Here is a 15,876-nt window from a genome sequence, read left to right as displayed (position 1 = left end):
GTCTGTGACTTGTACATTTACTCTGAAAAACCCAGTGTCTGTGACTTGTACATTTTTTTTTAACCACAGCTAGCATTTTTTAAATGTATTTAACGAGGCAAGTCAGTTAAGAACATATTCTTATTTTCAATGACCGCCTAGGAACAGTGGGTTAACTGCCTTGTTCAGGGGCAGAACGACAGATTGTTACCTTGTCAGCTCGGGGATTCAATCTTGCAACCTTTCAGTTACAAGTCCAATGCTCCAACCACTAGGCTACCTGACACCCCAAAGGGTAAAGCATAAAATGAACATACCCTCAATCATGTTCTTCACTTACTCAGTTTGACACAAAACATATAGCTGTAGAAGAGAAACGCACACAAAAGTCAAACTTTCTGAGGATTGTTAAACTCGCTTGGCCATAACTTGTTACCTCCCCCCACTACCACAGTACAACAGCACCATCTATTGGACTGATGGACTAACTACTGCTAATATATGTAGAAAAAAAGTACTATTTAAGTTAATTTTTTTGTGACTTTGTTTTTCAACCCATTACAAAAGAAAATTACTAAAGTAAAAGTGAAAGTCACCCAGTAAAATACTACTTGAGTAAAAGTCTAAAAGTATTTGGTTTAAAATATACTTAAGTATCAAAAGTAAAAGTAATAATTAAACATTCCTTATATAAAGCAAACCAGATAGTGCCGTTTTCTTTTTTTTTTTTTTTTTTTACAGATAGCCAGGGGCATGATCCAACACTCAGACATCATTTACAAATGAAGCATGTGTTTAGTGAGTCCGCCAGATCAGAGGCAGTAGGCATGACCAGGGATGTTATTTTGATAAGTGTGTGAATTAGACAATTCTCCTGTCCTGCGAAGCATTCAAAATGTAACAAGTACTTTTGGGTGTCAGGAAAAATGTATGGAGTAAAAAGTACATTATTTTCTTTAGAAATTTAGTGAAGTAAAAGTTAGTACAGATAGTACAAAAGTCAAGTGCAAATACCACCAAAAACAACTTAAGTAGTACGCTAAAGTACTTTACACCACTGCACACACATTTTATAACACTCCAGTCACTCCGGTCACACACACTCTCTCTCAAATAGGCACACGCACCTTTTTGAAGAGTCCACTGTACCTCCTCTGCCCCTGTATTCTTTTCAACATTGAACATAACATGAGGTTTTTCCGTCCAACCCCTACTCAGACTCGGAAATGGTGGATGCAGACGACACAACAGTGTTTGCTGACGACACAACAGTGGTAGGCCTGATCACCAACAATGATGAGACAGCCTACAGGGAGGAGGTCAGAGACCTGGCCGTGTGGTGCCAGAATAACAACCTATCCCTCAACGTAACCAAGACTAAGGAGATGATTGTGGACTACAGGAAAAGGAGCACCGAGCACATCCCCATTCTCATCGACAGGGCTGTAGTGGAGCAGGTTGAGAGCTTCAAATTCCTTGGTGTCCACATCAACAACAAACTAGAATGGTCCAAACACACCAAGACAGTCGTGAAGAGGGCACGACATAGCCTATTCCCCCTCAGGAAAATAAAAAGATTTGGCATGGGTCCTGAGATCCTCAAAAGCTTCTACAGCTGCAACATCACTGCCTGGTACGGCAATTGCTCGGCCTCCGACTGCAAGGCACTTCAGAGGGTAGTGCGTACGGCCCAGTACATCACTGGGGCAAAGCTGCCTGCCATCCAGGACCTCTACACCAGGCGGTGTCAGAGGAAGGTCCTGAAAATTGTCAAAGACCCCAGCCACCCCAGTCATAGACTGTTCTCTCTACTATCGAATGGCAAGCGGTACCGGAGTGCCAAGTCTAGGACAAAAAGGCTTCTCAACAGTTTTTACCCCCAAGCCATAAGACTCCTGAACAGGTAACCAACCCGGACTATTTGCATTGTGTGACCCCCCCCCCCCCCCCCAGCCCCTCTTTTACGCTGCTGCTACTCTCTGTTTATCTTATATGCATAGTCACTTTAACTATACATTCATGTAAAATCCTACAATGTGATTTTCTGGATTTTTTTTTCTCATTTTGTCTGTCATAGTTGAAGTGTACCTATGATGAAAATTACAGGCCTCTCATCTTTTTATGTGGGAGAACGTGCACAATTGGTGGCTGACTAAATATTTTTTTGCCCCACTGTATACACAGGAAGTGGATAGAGGATGATGTTCCCACTGTGACGATAAGAACTTATCCAAACCAAAAACCGTGGCTAGATGGCAGCATTCGCGCAAAGCTGAAAGAGCGAACCACGGCATTTAACCATGACAAGGTGACTGGGAACATGTACAAACAGACTAGCTGTGACCTCCGTAAGGCAATCAAAGAGGCAAAACGACAGTATAGGGACAAATGGAGTCACAACTCAACGGCTCAGACACGAGGCGTATATGTGGCAGGGACTCCAGACAATCACGGATTACAAAGGGAAAGCCAGACATTGCAGACACCGATGCCTAGCTTCCGGACGAGCTAAACACCGTTGCCTGTTTCGAAGAAAACAACATTGAGCCGCCTATGTGTGCCCCCGACGCTCATGAGGACTGTGTGGTTTCGTTCTCTGTGGTTTCGTTCTCAAGGTGCGTGGGTAATTTAAGCGTGTTAACCCCCACAAGGCTGCCGGTACAGACAGCATCACAAGCGGTGTCCTCCGAGCATGTGCAAACTAGCTGGCTGGATCGTTTACAGACATATTCAATCTCTCCATATCCCAGTCTGTTGTCCCCACTTGCTTCAAGATGTCCACCATTGTTCCTGTGTCCCAGGAAAGTGAAGGTAACTGAACTAAATGACTATCGCTCCATAGTACTCACTTCTGTCATCATGAAGTGCTTTGAGAGGCTACTTACGGACCATATCACCTTCACCTTCTCCGACACCGTAGACCCACTACAATTTGCATATCGACCCTAAAGATCCACGGATGATGCAATCACCATTGCACCTGGACAAGAGAATACCTATGCAAGAATCCTGTTCATCAACTACAGCTAGGCCTTCAACACCATAGTGCCCTCCAAGCTCATCACTAAGCTCAGGGCCCTGGGTCTGAACCCTTCCCTGTGCAACTGGGTCCAGGACTTCCTGACGGGTTGACCCCAAGTGGTGAAGGTAGGCAACAACACCTCTGCCACACTGATCCTCAACACAGGGGCCCCACAGGGGTGCATGCTCAGTCCCCTCCTGTACTCCCTGTTCACCCATGATGGCGTGGTTACACACATCTCCAGCTTAATCATCAAGTTTGCTGACAACAAAACATTGGTACCAACAACGATGAGACAGCCTACAGGCAGTAAGTGAAAGTCATGGCGGAGTGGTGCCAGGAAAATAACATCTCCCTCAATGTCAACAAACCTAAGTAGCTTATCGTGGACTACAGGAGACAGCAGAGAGAGCACACCCTCATCCACATTGACAGACTGCATTAGAGAGGGTCAAACGCTTCAAGATCATCAAGGACCTCAGCCACCCGAGCCACGGCCTGTTTACCCCGCTACCATCTAGAATGCGGAGACAGTACAGGCGCATCAATGCTGGGACCGAAAGACTGAGAAACAGCCTCCATCTTCAGACCATCAGACCGTCACCACTAGCCGGCCTCCGCCCAGTACCCTGCCCTTAACCTTAGTCACTGTTCTAGTCGTCTACCACCCGGTAGTCTACTCTGCACCTTAGAGACTGCTGTCCTATGTACATAGTGTCATTGAACACTGATCACTTAAATAATGTTTACATACAGTTTTACCTACTTTATACATATGTACTGTATTCTAGTCATGGCTCATCCCATATAACTACTGCTGTACACACCTTTTCTATTCATATACTGTTGATAATGTCTTTACACGCCATTATATGTACAGAGCATTCTGAAAGTATTTAAACCCCTTCACTTTTTCCACATTTTGTTACATTACAGCCTTTTCCTAAAATGGATTAAATTGATTTTTCCCCTCATTAATCTACACAAAATTTAAATAAGTATTCAGACCCTTTACTCAGTACTTTGTTGAAGCATCTTTGGCAGCAATTACAGCCTTGAGTCTTCTTGGTAAGAAGCTACAAGCTTGGCACAACTGTATTTGGGGAGTTTCTCACATTCTTCTCTGCAGATCCTCTCAAGCTCTGTCAGGTTGGATGAAGATTATTGCTGCACAGCTATTTTCAGCTCAAGTCCGGGCTCTGGCTGGGCCACTCAAGGATATTCAGAGACTTGTTCCCGAAGCCACTCCTCTGGGATGCTGCCTAGAAGGCCAGCATCCCGGAGTCGCCTCTTCACTGTTGACGTTGAGACTGGTGTTTTGCGAGTACTATTTAATGAAGCTGCCAGTTGTGGACTTGTGAGGTGTCTGTGTCTCAAACTAGGCACTCTAATGTACTTGTCCTCTTGCTCAGTTGTGCACCGGGGCCTCCCACTCGTCTTTCTATTCTGGTTAGACCTAGTTTGCTCTGTTCTGTGAAGGGGGTAGTACACAGCGTTGTACGAGATCTTCAGTTTCTTGGCAATTTCTCACATGGAATAGCCTTCATTTCTCTGAACAAGAATAGACCGACGAGTTTCAGAAGAAAGTTATCGAACCCACAAATGCTTCAAATCAAATCAAATCAAATCAAATTTTATTTGTCACATACACATGGTTAGCAGATGTTAATGCGAGTGTAGCGAAATGCTTGTGCTTCTAGTTCCGACAATGCAGTGATAACCAACAAGTAATCTAACTAACAATTCCAAAACTACTGTCTTATACACAGTGTAAGGGGATAAGGAACATGTACATAAGGATATATGAATGAGTGATGGTACAGAGCAGCATACAGTAGATGGTATCGAGTACAGTATATACATATGAGATGAGTATGTAGACAAAGTAAACAAAGTGGCATAGTTAAAGTGGCTAGTGATACATGTGTTACATAAGGATGCAGTCGATGTTGTAGAGTACAGTATATACATATGTATATGAGATGAATAATGTAGGGTAAGTAACATTATATAAGGTAGCATTGTTTAAAGTGGCTAGTGATATATTTACATCATTTCCCATCAATTCCCATTATTAAAATGGCTGGAGTTGGGTCAGTGTCAATGACAGTGTGTTGGCAGCAGCCACTCAATGTTAGTGGTGGCTGTTTAACAGTCTGATGGCCTTGAGATAGAAGCTGTTTTTCAGTCTCTCGGTCCCAGCTTTGATGCACCTGTACTGACCTCGCCTTCTGGATGATAGCGGGGTGAACAGGCAGTGGTTCGGGTGGTTGATGTCCTTGATGATCTTTATGGCCTTCCTGTAACAACGGGTGGTGTAGGTGTCCTGGAGGGCAGGTAGTTTGCCCCCGGTGATGCGTTGTGCAGTCCTCACTACCCTCTGGAGAGCCTTACGGTTGAGGGCGGAGCAGTTGCCGTACCAGGCGGTGATACAGCCCGCCAGGATGCTCTCGATTGTGCATCTGTAGAAGTTTGTGAGTGCTTTTGGTGACAAGCCGAATTTCTTCAGCCTCCTGAGGTTGAATAGGCGCTGCTGCGCCTTCTTCACGACGCTGTCAGTGTGAGTGGACCAATTCAGTTTGTCTGTGATGTGTATGCCGAGGAACTTAAAACTAGCTACCCTCTCCACTACTGTTCCATCGATGTGGATAGGGGGTGTTCCCTCTGCTGTTTCCTGAAGTCCACAATCATCTCCTTAGTTTTGTTGACGTTGAGTGTGAGGTTATTTTCCTGACACCACACTCCAAGGGCCCTCACCTCCTCCCTGTAGGCCGTCTCGTCGTTGTTGGTAATCAAGCCTACCACTGTTGTGTCGTCCGCAAACTTGATGATTGAGTTGGAGGCGTGCGTGGCCACGCAGTCGTGGGTGAACAGGGAGTACAGGAGAGGGCTCAGAACGCACCCTTGTGGGGCCCCCGTGTTGAGGATCAGCGGGGAGGAGATGTTGTTGCCTACCCTCACCACCTGGGGGCGGCCCGTCAGGAAGTCCAGTACCCAGTTGCACAGGGCGGGGTCGAGACCCAGGGGGGTTTAGAAATGTCAAAAGTTTAGAAATGTCCTTCTTTTTGAAAGAAAAGCAAATTTTTTGTCCATTAAAATAACATAATATATATAATTTTTCCCCCCTTTTTCTCCCCAATAGGTAGTATTTACTGTCTTCTGAATATATACACTGAGTGTACAGGTCAGACTGACCAGGTAAATCCAGGTTAAAGCTATAATCCCTTGTTGATGTCACCTGTTAAATACACTTTAATCAATGTAGATGAAGGGGAAGAGACAGGTAAATAAAAATATTTTTAAGCCTGTAGGCAATTCAGACATGGATTGTGTATGTGTGCCATTCAGAGGGTGAATGTGCAAGACAAAATATTTAAGTACCTTTGAATGTGGTTTGGTAGTAGGTGCCAGGCGCACCAGTTTGAGTATGTCAAGAACTCCAGCGCTCCTGGGTTTTTCAGTCTCAACAGTTCCTGTGTGTATCAAGAATGGTCCACCACTCAAACGACATCCAGCCAACTTGACACAACTGTGGGAAGCATTGGAGTCAACATGGGCCAGCATCCCTGTGGAACGGCTTTGACCCTTGTAGAGTCCATCCCCTGACGTGTTGAGTCTGTTCTGAGGGAAAATGGGTGTGGAACGCAATATTTAGGAAGGTGTTCTCAATATTTTGTTCACTCAGTGGATTATGTGTGTATTGTGTTTATTTTTTTAATCATGCTAGGCAGTACTGCACTGTTGGAGCTAGAAACACAAGCATTTCGCTGCACCTGTGATAACATTTGCAAATCTGTGTACACACCAATAAACTCTAGGCCATAGTGTGCCGCTGAGCCTCTTTAGACTGGAATGTCCTTCGTTGGTCATCAGTCATATGAGCATATTGGTCCTATGATGGCAAGAGTGCAGTGTAATCAATCATTTGAATTTATGCAAGCAAGTCGATATCAGCACGTGTGGGGGTGGTGATATGGTGAAAGCCAAAAAACAAGGCTTTTGGTCTGTATGTACTGAAAATAAGAATTTGTTCTTAACTGACTTGCCTAGTTAAATAAAGGTAAAATTAAAATAAATTAAATTTAAACGTTCAGTTGGCTCAACCAGACAGAGGGATCTCTCCATCTCTCTCTCGCTATTTTTCTCTGTCTCTCGGTCTCTCCGTCTGTCTGTGTGTGTGTGTGTGTATTTGTTTGTTCGTGCGTGCATGCATGTGCGCGAGGGAGGGGGAGAGAGAGCTTTCAGTTGCATGAATTTGCGCCTTGCTCCGTTGCCGGGGAGAGGAAAGATGAGAGAGACGTGCATTCATTTTATTAAGTCACTGTGCGATTCAGGAGTCCTATATCCAACCGTCACTCAGCGACTGAGTGAATGCAGAAATAAACAGACAAGTAATATTGTTGATTATAGTGATTTGCTTTCAAAGTATCCAACGGTGTCTGGAGTAGATCCATCCAAAGCGGAGAGAAAAAGGCCAGGTCATTTCGTGTGTTGCACAGGTGGGTGCGCTCACCTGTGTCAGAGACAGTAGCCATCCACCTGTCCGCGTCAATCCGGAGCACACTCCCTCCTTTCCACCGAAAAGTGACCGAATATCCACTCCTCAACTCAACTCGACCCTTTGTGGTTCCATTTGGCGTGTGACGTATATTTTGACCGTATCTCATTAGACTACGAAGGGAGGCTTCGCTTGCACGTCGAAGGGAGGGGACGTGGGCGGGGCTCAGGCGCTTCTCATTTCCCTGCGATGGTTATCCGGGCAGCAGGGCTGGAGAGACCGCCAGGGAGCATAGTCGCCAGTCCAGCACCGAGACTCGCCTGGCCAAAGACTGCGCCGCACACTTGCCAGGATTGCCAAACATTCCTGAAAAATATACCTGCTATTTATGGCATGTGGCTTGTAACTTTACTCCTGCTGTACTCTCTCCGGGAAGGTAAGAAACACTGTTTTTATGTATTACCTTAATAAATTAAATCCAGTGAGTGTCTCACTTATTCTATCCTGATCAAAAGTACTGTAATAATTACCAATAATTGTAAAGAAACATGGAGATGTAGAAGGAGAACAACTGCATTGATGTAGCCATCATTGGAAGCCATGCAATTAGGAGAGATTGGATTTGAAAATTAAGTGTAAATGACTTTGTTTGTCTACAAAATGCATAGGCATACTGTAAAGATGCATGTAGAGGTGTTTTAGGTGTGAAATATATTTTTTGTCGATGTGTGGCCGTGTGCACTGGTCGGTGATGCCGGAGATGGTGCTGATAGCACGGTTTGTTTTCGCATTATACCAACGAGAGTTATGAATATGTAAAATGGCTGGATAGGCAGAACAAGGTGGGAGAGGGAGATGAAAACAGGTCTTGAAATGCCTGAATTGTTGACTTTTTTTAGAGGTCAAAACTTGAATGGGCACATGTTGTGCAAAGTATTTCTTGAAATCGATTCTTATCATTTTATTTCAGTGTTAGTTTATCATTTTGCTGTGGTTGTTTGGCCTATAGGTGTCGGTTTGTGGGTATGTCTGTGAATGTGTTTTAAGCGCTTGGCTGTGGACACAGGCGCACTATTCTGGAGGTGTGCTGTGGTGATTTTTGGGAGGTGATCTTGAGGAGATTTTTGGCAAGATTCTGTGTCTGTCCATGAGTAGTTGCCATGTTGAAAAATGAAGTAACAAACCAAAGGCTTCTTATTAGACAAATGATTACACCCAAATTAATTACCCCATAATGAAAATACAAGTAATATTTTCAGAATTTCTTTGTTTATTTTGTGGACATTATGAGTTTAATTTTCGTTGAATGATGTATCTGTATAAGGTGCTTTCTGTTTTTGACGAGGAAAAATCCTCACATTTCAAAGGCTGATTCAATATGGCTGCAAATCCCGAACGAATTACCAAACTGATCTCTCTTGCTATTACAGTGTATTATAATAATCCTGCAAATCTGCGTTGAAAATAACACAGAAACTCAACAGCATCTTAGTGTGTAGTCCTTTGTTTAGCCTGACTGTTTGGAGTTATGTATATGCATATTTACGAGTTATAATGTCATAAATGGCATGGGCCTGGAGGATGGGTAGATGTGTTTTTGTTCTTCTTATGTCTTGATATATAGGCCTATCTGACATGTCTGTCAATACTGGAAGGGCAAACCCACGATACAAGCTCACATTGGCGCCTACTTTTATTTAGGCTGTTTTGTGTTAATAATGATTTAATTGGGTAATTGGGTGTAAGTACATGTGGACCATTCAAGCATTTGAATGTCTCCCTGAATGCATATCAATTAAAATAATATGAAAAGTCAAGTTAATAAGTAAAGGCACAATGTTCTCATACCAGCATCCAAATGTCTTTTTAAATCTATTTAATTCGATCTTAATTTATTTGACCAAAGAAGACCCCAGATGCGTGGGTGAATATGGACAAGCCCAGGCGTGTTTCCCTCTAATAGCCCACCTGAACCCTGGCTGCTCTCGGTCTCGGTCTCTGTCTCTGTCTCTGTCTCGGTCTCTGTGTCTGTCTCGGTCTCTGTCTCTGTCTCTGTCTCTGTCTCTGTCTCTGTCTCTGTCTCTGTCTCTGTCTCTGTCTCTGTCTCTGTCTCTGTCTCTGTCTCTGTCAGTCTGTCTGTGGGAAAGGGGACAGCCCTCCCTCTCTGCATTGCATTGGGACTGTTTGCCACAAAGTTTATGTTTATAATTGAACTGTGACCATTTATTTGAAGGCTATTGTTAAATGGTTCATTTTAATATGTTGCATTTAAACATCTAATTTTTGTTTAATATTTTTCCGTACATACTTGGACCCATTTTACAACGCAAACACACCCAATTCAGTGGGCTAGTGAATGACTTACAGCGAGACATGGGTTACATAATTGGTCAATTAGCCTAAATAAATGAAAGAAACAAATCAAAGAGACCTTATTTTAGTCCAAATGGCTGTGTAATTAATTAGTATTCATTTTCTATATCTTTAGGTGATGAACAGTCATTACATCTTTAGGCTTAAAACCAATGAAGCTAAATTAAATAGGATATTTTATGACTATTATAGCACTATATTTCATTATTGAAGATGGGAAATAGACAATTTTGTCAATATGGAATTTATTTACCTGACCACCCGTTTGCTATTTTTGACCAAATACAAATTATGATAATCCAACACAGACACACACATTTCAATTATTTATTGCCTAGAATGATTAACAATTAATTATGTATTGATTTCAGAAATGCTATAATTGTTGTAAAGCAGTTTGTATTTTCAGTGTAATTTCTAAGGATTTATTGGCCTTTGATTTTTTTTATAATTATGAAATTAAAATAAAATATATATAATAAAATGGTCCCGTCAATGGCATTTCGAAATTGAGCTTAATTAATCAAAATATATGTGGTTATAAGGCATTCCCTCCCCTGTCATAAGCTCCTAGGCTACTGTCACCGTCTCCCCCTCCACACCCAACCCTCCCTCTCCTGTCCTCCCTCGTAGAAAATAGAAACATTCAAAATTGGTCTCTCTCAATTTTAGCCCAAATCCCCAGCTGCCTTCTCCCCTCAGCTGCGCAATTAGTGTTGCGATCTGCCGCATCACCCAATGACAGAGCAGCAAAGCGGGTAACAGGACAGAAGAGTGCCAATATATAATTGCATGGTTTTATTTTTCTAGTCAAATATGCTCATAAATCACTTTTTTAAATATTGAATAATGCTGAAAGAATAAATGCACTGCTTTTATTTGAAACTTCGCCTTGGCTTATGGCCCAGGCTGTAACATACGCCTAGGCCTACTCACTTCATTTTCTTGTCAAATTGCATTTGTACATTTAGAATCAATCACATTTTCGTTTCGGTTATCTGTTGTAAGCTATATGCTAATTCTAACACGTTTATTTGGCTCCTTGAATAGCCTAAGCCTGTGCTGTGTGTGTCCTGGGTTCATTAATGAGTCAATATGATTAACCTATTCATAATATGGTGTATACAGTTTTGCACTATTGCTTTTGATATTGTTTTCATTTGAGGCCAAAGAATCCTTCAAACTTCAACCCTTTAAAATCATCCCGCAAACTTTTTCAATGGAGTGCATGGGAAAAAAAATCGATTTCTATGGCATTGGCCGGGGTTGCCCTTGCCTCTAATGAGGAACTCATAAATGTACGTTTTACCGCCGTCTAATGGTGATTAAGCCTACCTAACTTTGTAATAGTATTGTGAGATGTGAACGTTACTGCAGCTGGTGTAAGTGGCGCGTTGCAGTGGTGAGGCTGGCAGGGCGAGCGCAGCGGATCTCAGAGCGCGCTGAGCGGAGCCATAGAGCGTTCAGCGATAGGATCTTACACGTCTATCATGGCACATCTGCTTTCCTATTCGTCTCAGTCCCCCTGCATCCTCCCGCTCCTCTCTCAACCCGTCGTCACAATGTAGCCTACCCGAATGGGATAAGTTATGTCGAATAAAAATGCATTAGATGATTAGAATGGATAAGGAATGGATAGGCTATGTTTGAAAAAAGGGATATGAAATATGTCAATTACATGCGTCCTGATGGATGACAGGTGAGGTGTCCACGCCTTTTATCACCTCGGGTCTTACAGTATTTGGGGAAATGTTTATGTTCTGGCAGGTGGTTGTCGAAGGTATGCTCTCTTTCTCTCTTTCTCTCTCTCTCTTTCTCTCTTTCTCTCTTTCTCTCTTTCTCTCTCTCTCTCTCTCTCTCTCTCTCTCTCTCTCTCTCTCTCTCTCTCTCTCTCTCTCTCTCTCTCTCTCTCTCTCTCTTTCTCTCTCTTTCTTTCTCTTTCTTTCTCTCTCTTTCTCTTTCTCTTTTCTTTCTTTCTTTCTTTCTTTCTTTCTCTCTCTCTCTCTCTCTCTCTCTCTCTCTCTCTCTCTCTCTCTCTCTCTCTCTCTCTCTCTCTCTCTCTCTCTCTCTCTCTCTCTCTCTCTCTCTCTCTCTCTCACACTCCTCCTTCTACCCCTCATCACTAGGCAGAATTAAAGGCTGGGGGAGGGGCAGTTTTATGCAGACTGCTGGGACTTGTGATCTACAGATTTGATATTCACATTAAGAGAGAAACTGGCTGCTTTGATGTAAGGGGGAGCTGGTCCCAGGGGACTGCTGAAGTAGCACGCTTTTTCACTGACGCAGCACGGGCCTGGGGGGTGATGGGGTATATGGTGTACAGAAAGCAGGGGGGCAAAACCCCTGCCTTGATTAGATATAACCCCCAACAACCCACCAGCCCAGCCCTCACATCTTCCCACCCCACACCAACCACCTACTTATGCCAGACCCCTAAGGATTATTCATAAGCTTACACCTACCTCCATCACAGGGAGATGGAGGGAAGGAGAGGTAGGAAGTGGAGTTCCAGGCAGTCTGAAAATGATCCTACATCTGTCTCCATGGGAAGAGGTGCTCCATGATGTGTGACAGAGAGCGAAAAGAGGATGGGGGTTGAGACAGAGGGAGCACTGATGTGTATGCACATGAGCAGAGGGTTAAAGAGAGAACGAGGGAGAGAGAGAGAGAAAAAGGGGGAAGATGGAGAAGAGGAGAAAGCATTATGCATTTCGTTTGGTTCAGGGACTGCGGGTTTGATGGTTTGTATATGAAAGGGAATGTGGGGGTGTGGGCATTTATTTACCAGCTCATCAGTGTGTGGATTGTGTTTAACACATGATACGATTGTGTGCGTGTGTGTGTGTGTGGAGTGAGTGTGTGTGTATGTGCATGCGCATGCGCGCTCACACCGGAGAGGCGTAGACCAGCTGTATTATGCATAATGAAGTCTTGCATAGGCAATGGCTTCTGCCTCTCCGACATACATATTCATGGCTCGTTCTCAAGCAGGCTGCATAAAATAGTGGCTCAGTGTGTTCTGCGCACACTCACTCCTGCAGCCAGCAAGCCAGGGCTCAGTTCTACCAACACCATTAACAGGCTCCAATGCACTGCAATGAAAACACCTCACAATGAATGAGGGGACATGGATGTGTTTCATTATACATATTTCCTATTGTTTTTCCTCATTGTGTTTTATTAGGACTGAACTCCCAGTTCTACTGGTGTCCTCAGATATCAGGTCAACACTGAACTCAGATGCTCTTGACTGAATTTGATTGAAAGGGGGTTTGTTGATGTGTTAACATGACATAGTACATTAATGGCTGGCAGTCAATGCACAGTCAAATGGGATGCTGGAATGTTTTTGCTGAATGATTTGATCCATTCAGACTGACTCTTTTTCTGAGAAGCAGCTCATAATTCCACAAAATGGAGATGGGAAGGCCATTTGAGCCATTAATTAACAACCAGCTCTCACAGTCTCACGTCAGAATTAGACGTTTATCCATGGTTATCTAATATCAAATTTCGTTGTTACAAACGTTGTTACAAACGTCAAATTTCAAGGTCTTTAAGGTTAAGTTTAGGCATTAACTCAGGTTAAATTTAGGTATTAATGGGCCTCCCGAGTGGCACAGTGGTCTAAGGCACTGCACCGGGTTCGATCCCACGCTGTGACCGGGTGTCCCATAGGGACACAATTGTCCCAGCGTCGTCTGGGTTAGGGGAGGGTTTGGCAGGGGAGGCTTTACTTGGTTCATCGCGGTCTAGCGACTCCTTGTGGGGAGCCAGGCGCCTGCAGGCTGACTTATGTTGTCAGTTGAACAGTGTTTTCTCCGACACAATGGTGCAGCTGGCTTCCGGGTTCAGCGGGTGGGTGTTAAAGAAGCGCGGTTTGGCAGGTCATGTTTCGGAGGACGCATGACTTGACCTTCATCTCTCCCGAGCCCATTGGCAGTTGCAGCGATGAGATCCTAAATGAAAAAGGGAGTAAAATACAACTACAACAAAAAATACTTAAAAATGAAAAGTTTAGGCAATAACTCTGAAATCTTAAGGTTAGGCATTAACTCTGTAAGGCTTAAAAACAAAAATCTCAAAAACTGCCTTGCAACCTTTGGAATCAGTCAGATAATTACGCCCATTTGCCATCCCCGCCCACAACACTAAACCTACTTGAAGGTAATAGCGCTAACTGTTGACCCCAGTGGCCGGTGTCCACTTTATCTCCTGGCGTCCTCAGACATGGATGGACATCGAATACTGAATTGTATCACAGGTGACCTGGCTCTTAATTAATAGTCCGGATGGTTTCTCCTTCCATTGACTTGGATGGAAGTCACTTGCCCCCAGTTCACACCCTCAAAATACAACCAACACACTGTATTCACACAAGGTATGTTGTGTATATATTTTTTTGTCACATGCCAGTGCCACCATGGCAACCCCTCTGTCTCCACCCAGTGTGAGCGTTCCCGAAATTCCGCTTGTGGCATGTTTATGTGGTGTGTGTCTGTTTGTGACAGGCTTTGAGTGGGCTGGTTGACCCCCCCCCCCTCACCCACTCCCCACTCGATCCTGCCCAGTACCCCTCTTTTAACCACCCTCACCCCTCCAGCCTCAGGCCCCTAATCTAAAGAGGGGTGGTCCTGCTGCCCAGCCCCCCCCCCCCCAAACCTCTCAGCCTGCCTTTCCCCCCTCCACCACTCCACCCCTCCACTTTAGTCCTCTCCCCATTGGGAGATTATAGATATTGTCATCTTTAATATGGGCTTTATGCTCGGGGGCCATTATCAGTAATCTGCAGAGGGGAGGGAGAGGAGGGGGGCATGGCTCGTGCATTGGGGTGGGGGAGCATGTCTGACCTGGATTCTGCAGTCCACCATCAGATGAACGGCTGGAGTTCATATTTACCATCTGTAGCATGCTGCCCTCACTTCACATCTAACATCAATGTTATGTTGAGCCCAGACCATAGAGACAGGAGCGAGTGCTACTGTTCTTTCAAGGGGACATGACTCGTGGCATTATGAACTAGCCCTTAGGTGGGATTATATAGCCTATGGAAGCATCACTATCCATAGGAGGAGATCTTACTCCAGGGTTAATCTCAAGACTCTGTGTGTGGATCTGATCTTACTCTTGGGTAAATGTATAGAATCTGTCCATAGTGCTAATCCTGTGAGAAAAAGCTTCATAGTTTAATGTGTTGCTATCACCACCATCTGAAATCTTAACCTACAAATGTAACCAACCTGTCTGTGAACAGCACAACGTACACACTAGCATACACAAATTTACATTAAATTAGCCTAAGTGTTTACTCTAGGGGTACTAGAGAGCCTGGTGCAGATGGTTTGGACAGTAGTGTTGGAGGGGCTGGACAATAGAGAGAGAGTCTAGAGGTAGAGGTGAATGAACCCTCGCAAGGCTGCCGGCCCAGACGGCATCCCAAGCCGCTTCCTCAGAGCATGGGCAGACCAACTGGCTGGAGTGTTTAAGGACATATTCAATCTCTCCATCTGCCAGTCTGTTGTCCCTACTTGCTTCAAGATGTCCACCATTCTCCCTGTACCCAAGAAAGCGAAAGTAACTGAACTAAATGCCTATCACTCTGTAACACTCACCTTTGCCATCATGAAGTACTTTGAGAGGCTAGTTAAGGATCATATGACCTCCACCTTACCTGGCACCCTAGACGCACTACAATTTGCATACTGCCCCAACAGATCCACAGATCACTCAATCACCAATGCACTGCATACTGCCCTATGCCATCTGGACAACAGGAATACCTATGTAAGAATGCTGTTCATCAACTACTGTATATCTCAGCCTTCAAAACCATATTGCCCTCCAAGCTCATCACTAAGCTCAAGGCCCTGGGTCTGAACCCCGTCCCTGCGCAACTGGATCCTGGACTTCCGGACGGATCGACCCCAGGTGATGAAGGTAGGCAACAACACCTCCGCTATGCTGATCCTCAACATGGGCGCGTGCTCAGCCCCCTCCTGTGCTC

General features: G+C 44.3%; 1 protein-coding gene across 6 annotated transcripts in view; it reads left to right on the top strand.

Moving 5' to 3' along the window:
• The first annotated feature begins 7,780 nt into the window (after positions 1–7,780).
• The window catches only part of LOC123998660 (Down syndrome cell adhesion molecule-like protein 1 homolog), a 103,475-nt gene continuing 95,379 nt past the window's right edge, over positions 7,781–15,876 (top strand). For all 6 annotated transcript variants that reach the window (XM_046303750.1, XM_046303747.1, XM_046303749.1 and 3 more), the window contains exon 1: positions 7,781–7,935. In XM_046303750.1, the coding sequence (XP_046159706.1) occupies positions 7,893–7,935 (43 nt within the window). In that variant the 5' untranslated portion in view covers positions 7,781–7,892. The remainder of the gene's footprint in view (positions 7,936–15,876) is intronic.

The sequence above is a fragment of the Oncorhynchus gorbuscha genome, linkage group LG16 (genome assembly GCF_021184085.1).
Source record: "Oncorhynchus gorbuscha isolate QuinsamMale2020 ecotype Even-year linkage group LG16, OgorEven_v1.0, whole genome shotgun sequence".
Classification (NCBI taxonomy): domain Eukaryota; kingdom Metazoa; phylum Chordata; class Actinopteri; order Salmoniformes; family Salmonidae; genus Oncorhynchus; species Oncorhynchus gorbuscha.
This window is presented reverse-complemented; position numbering and strand designations above follow the sequence as displayed.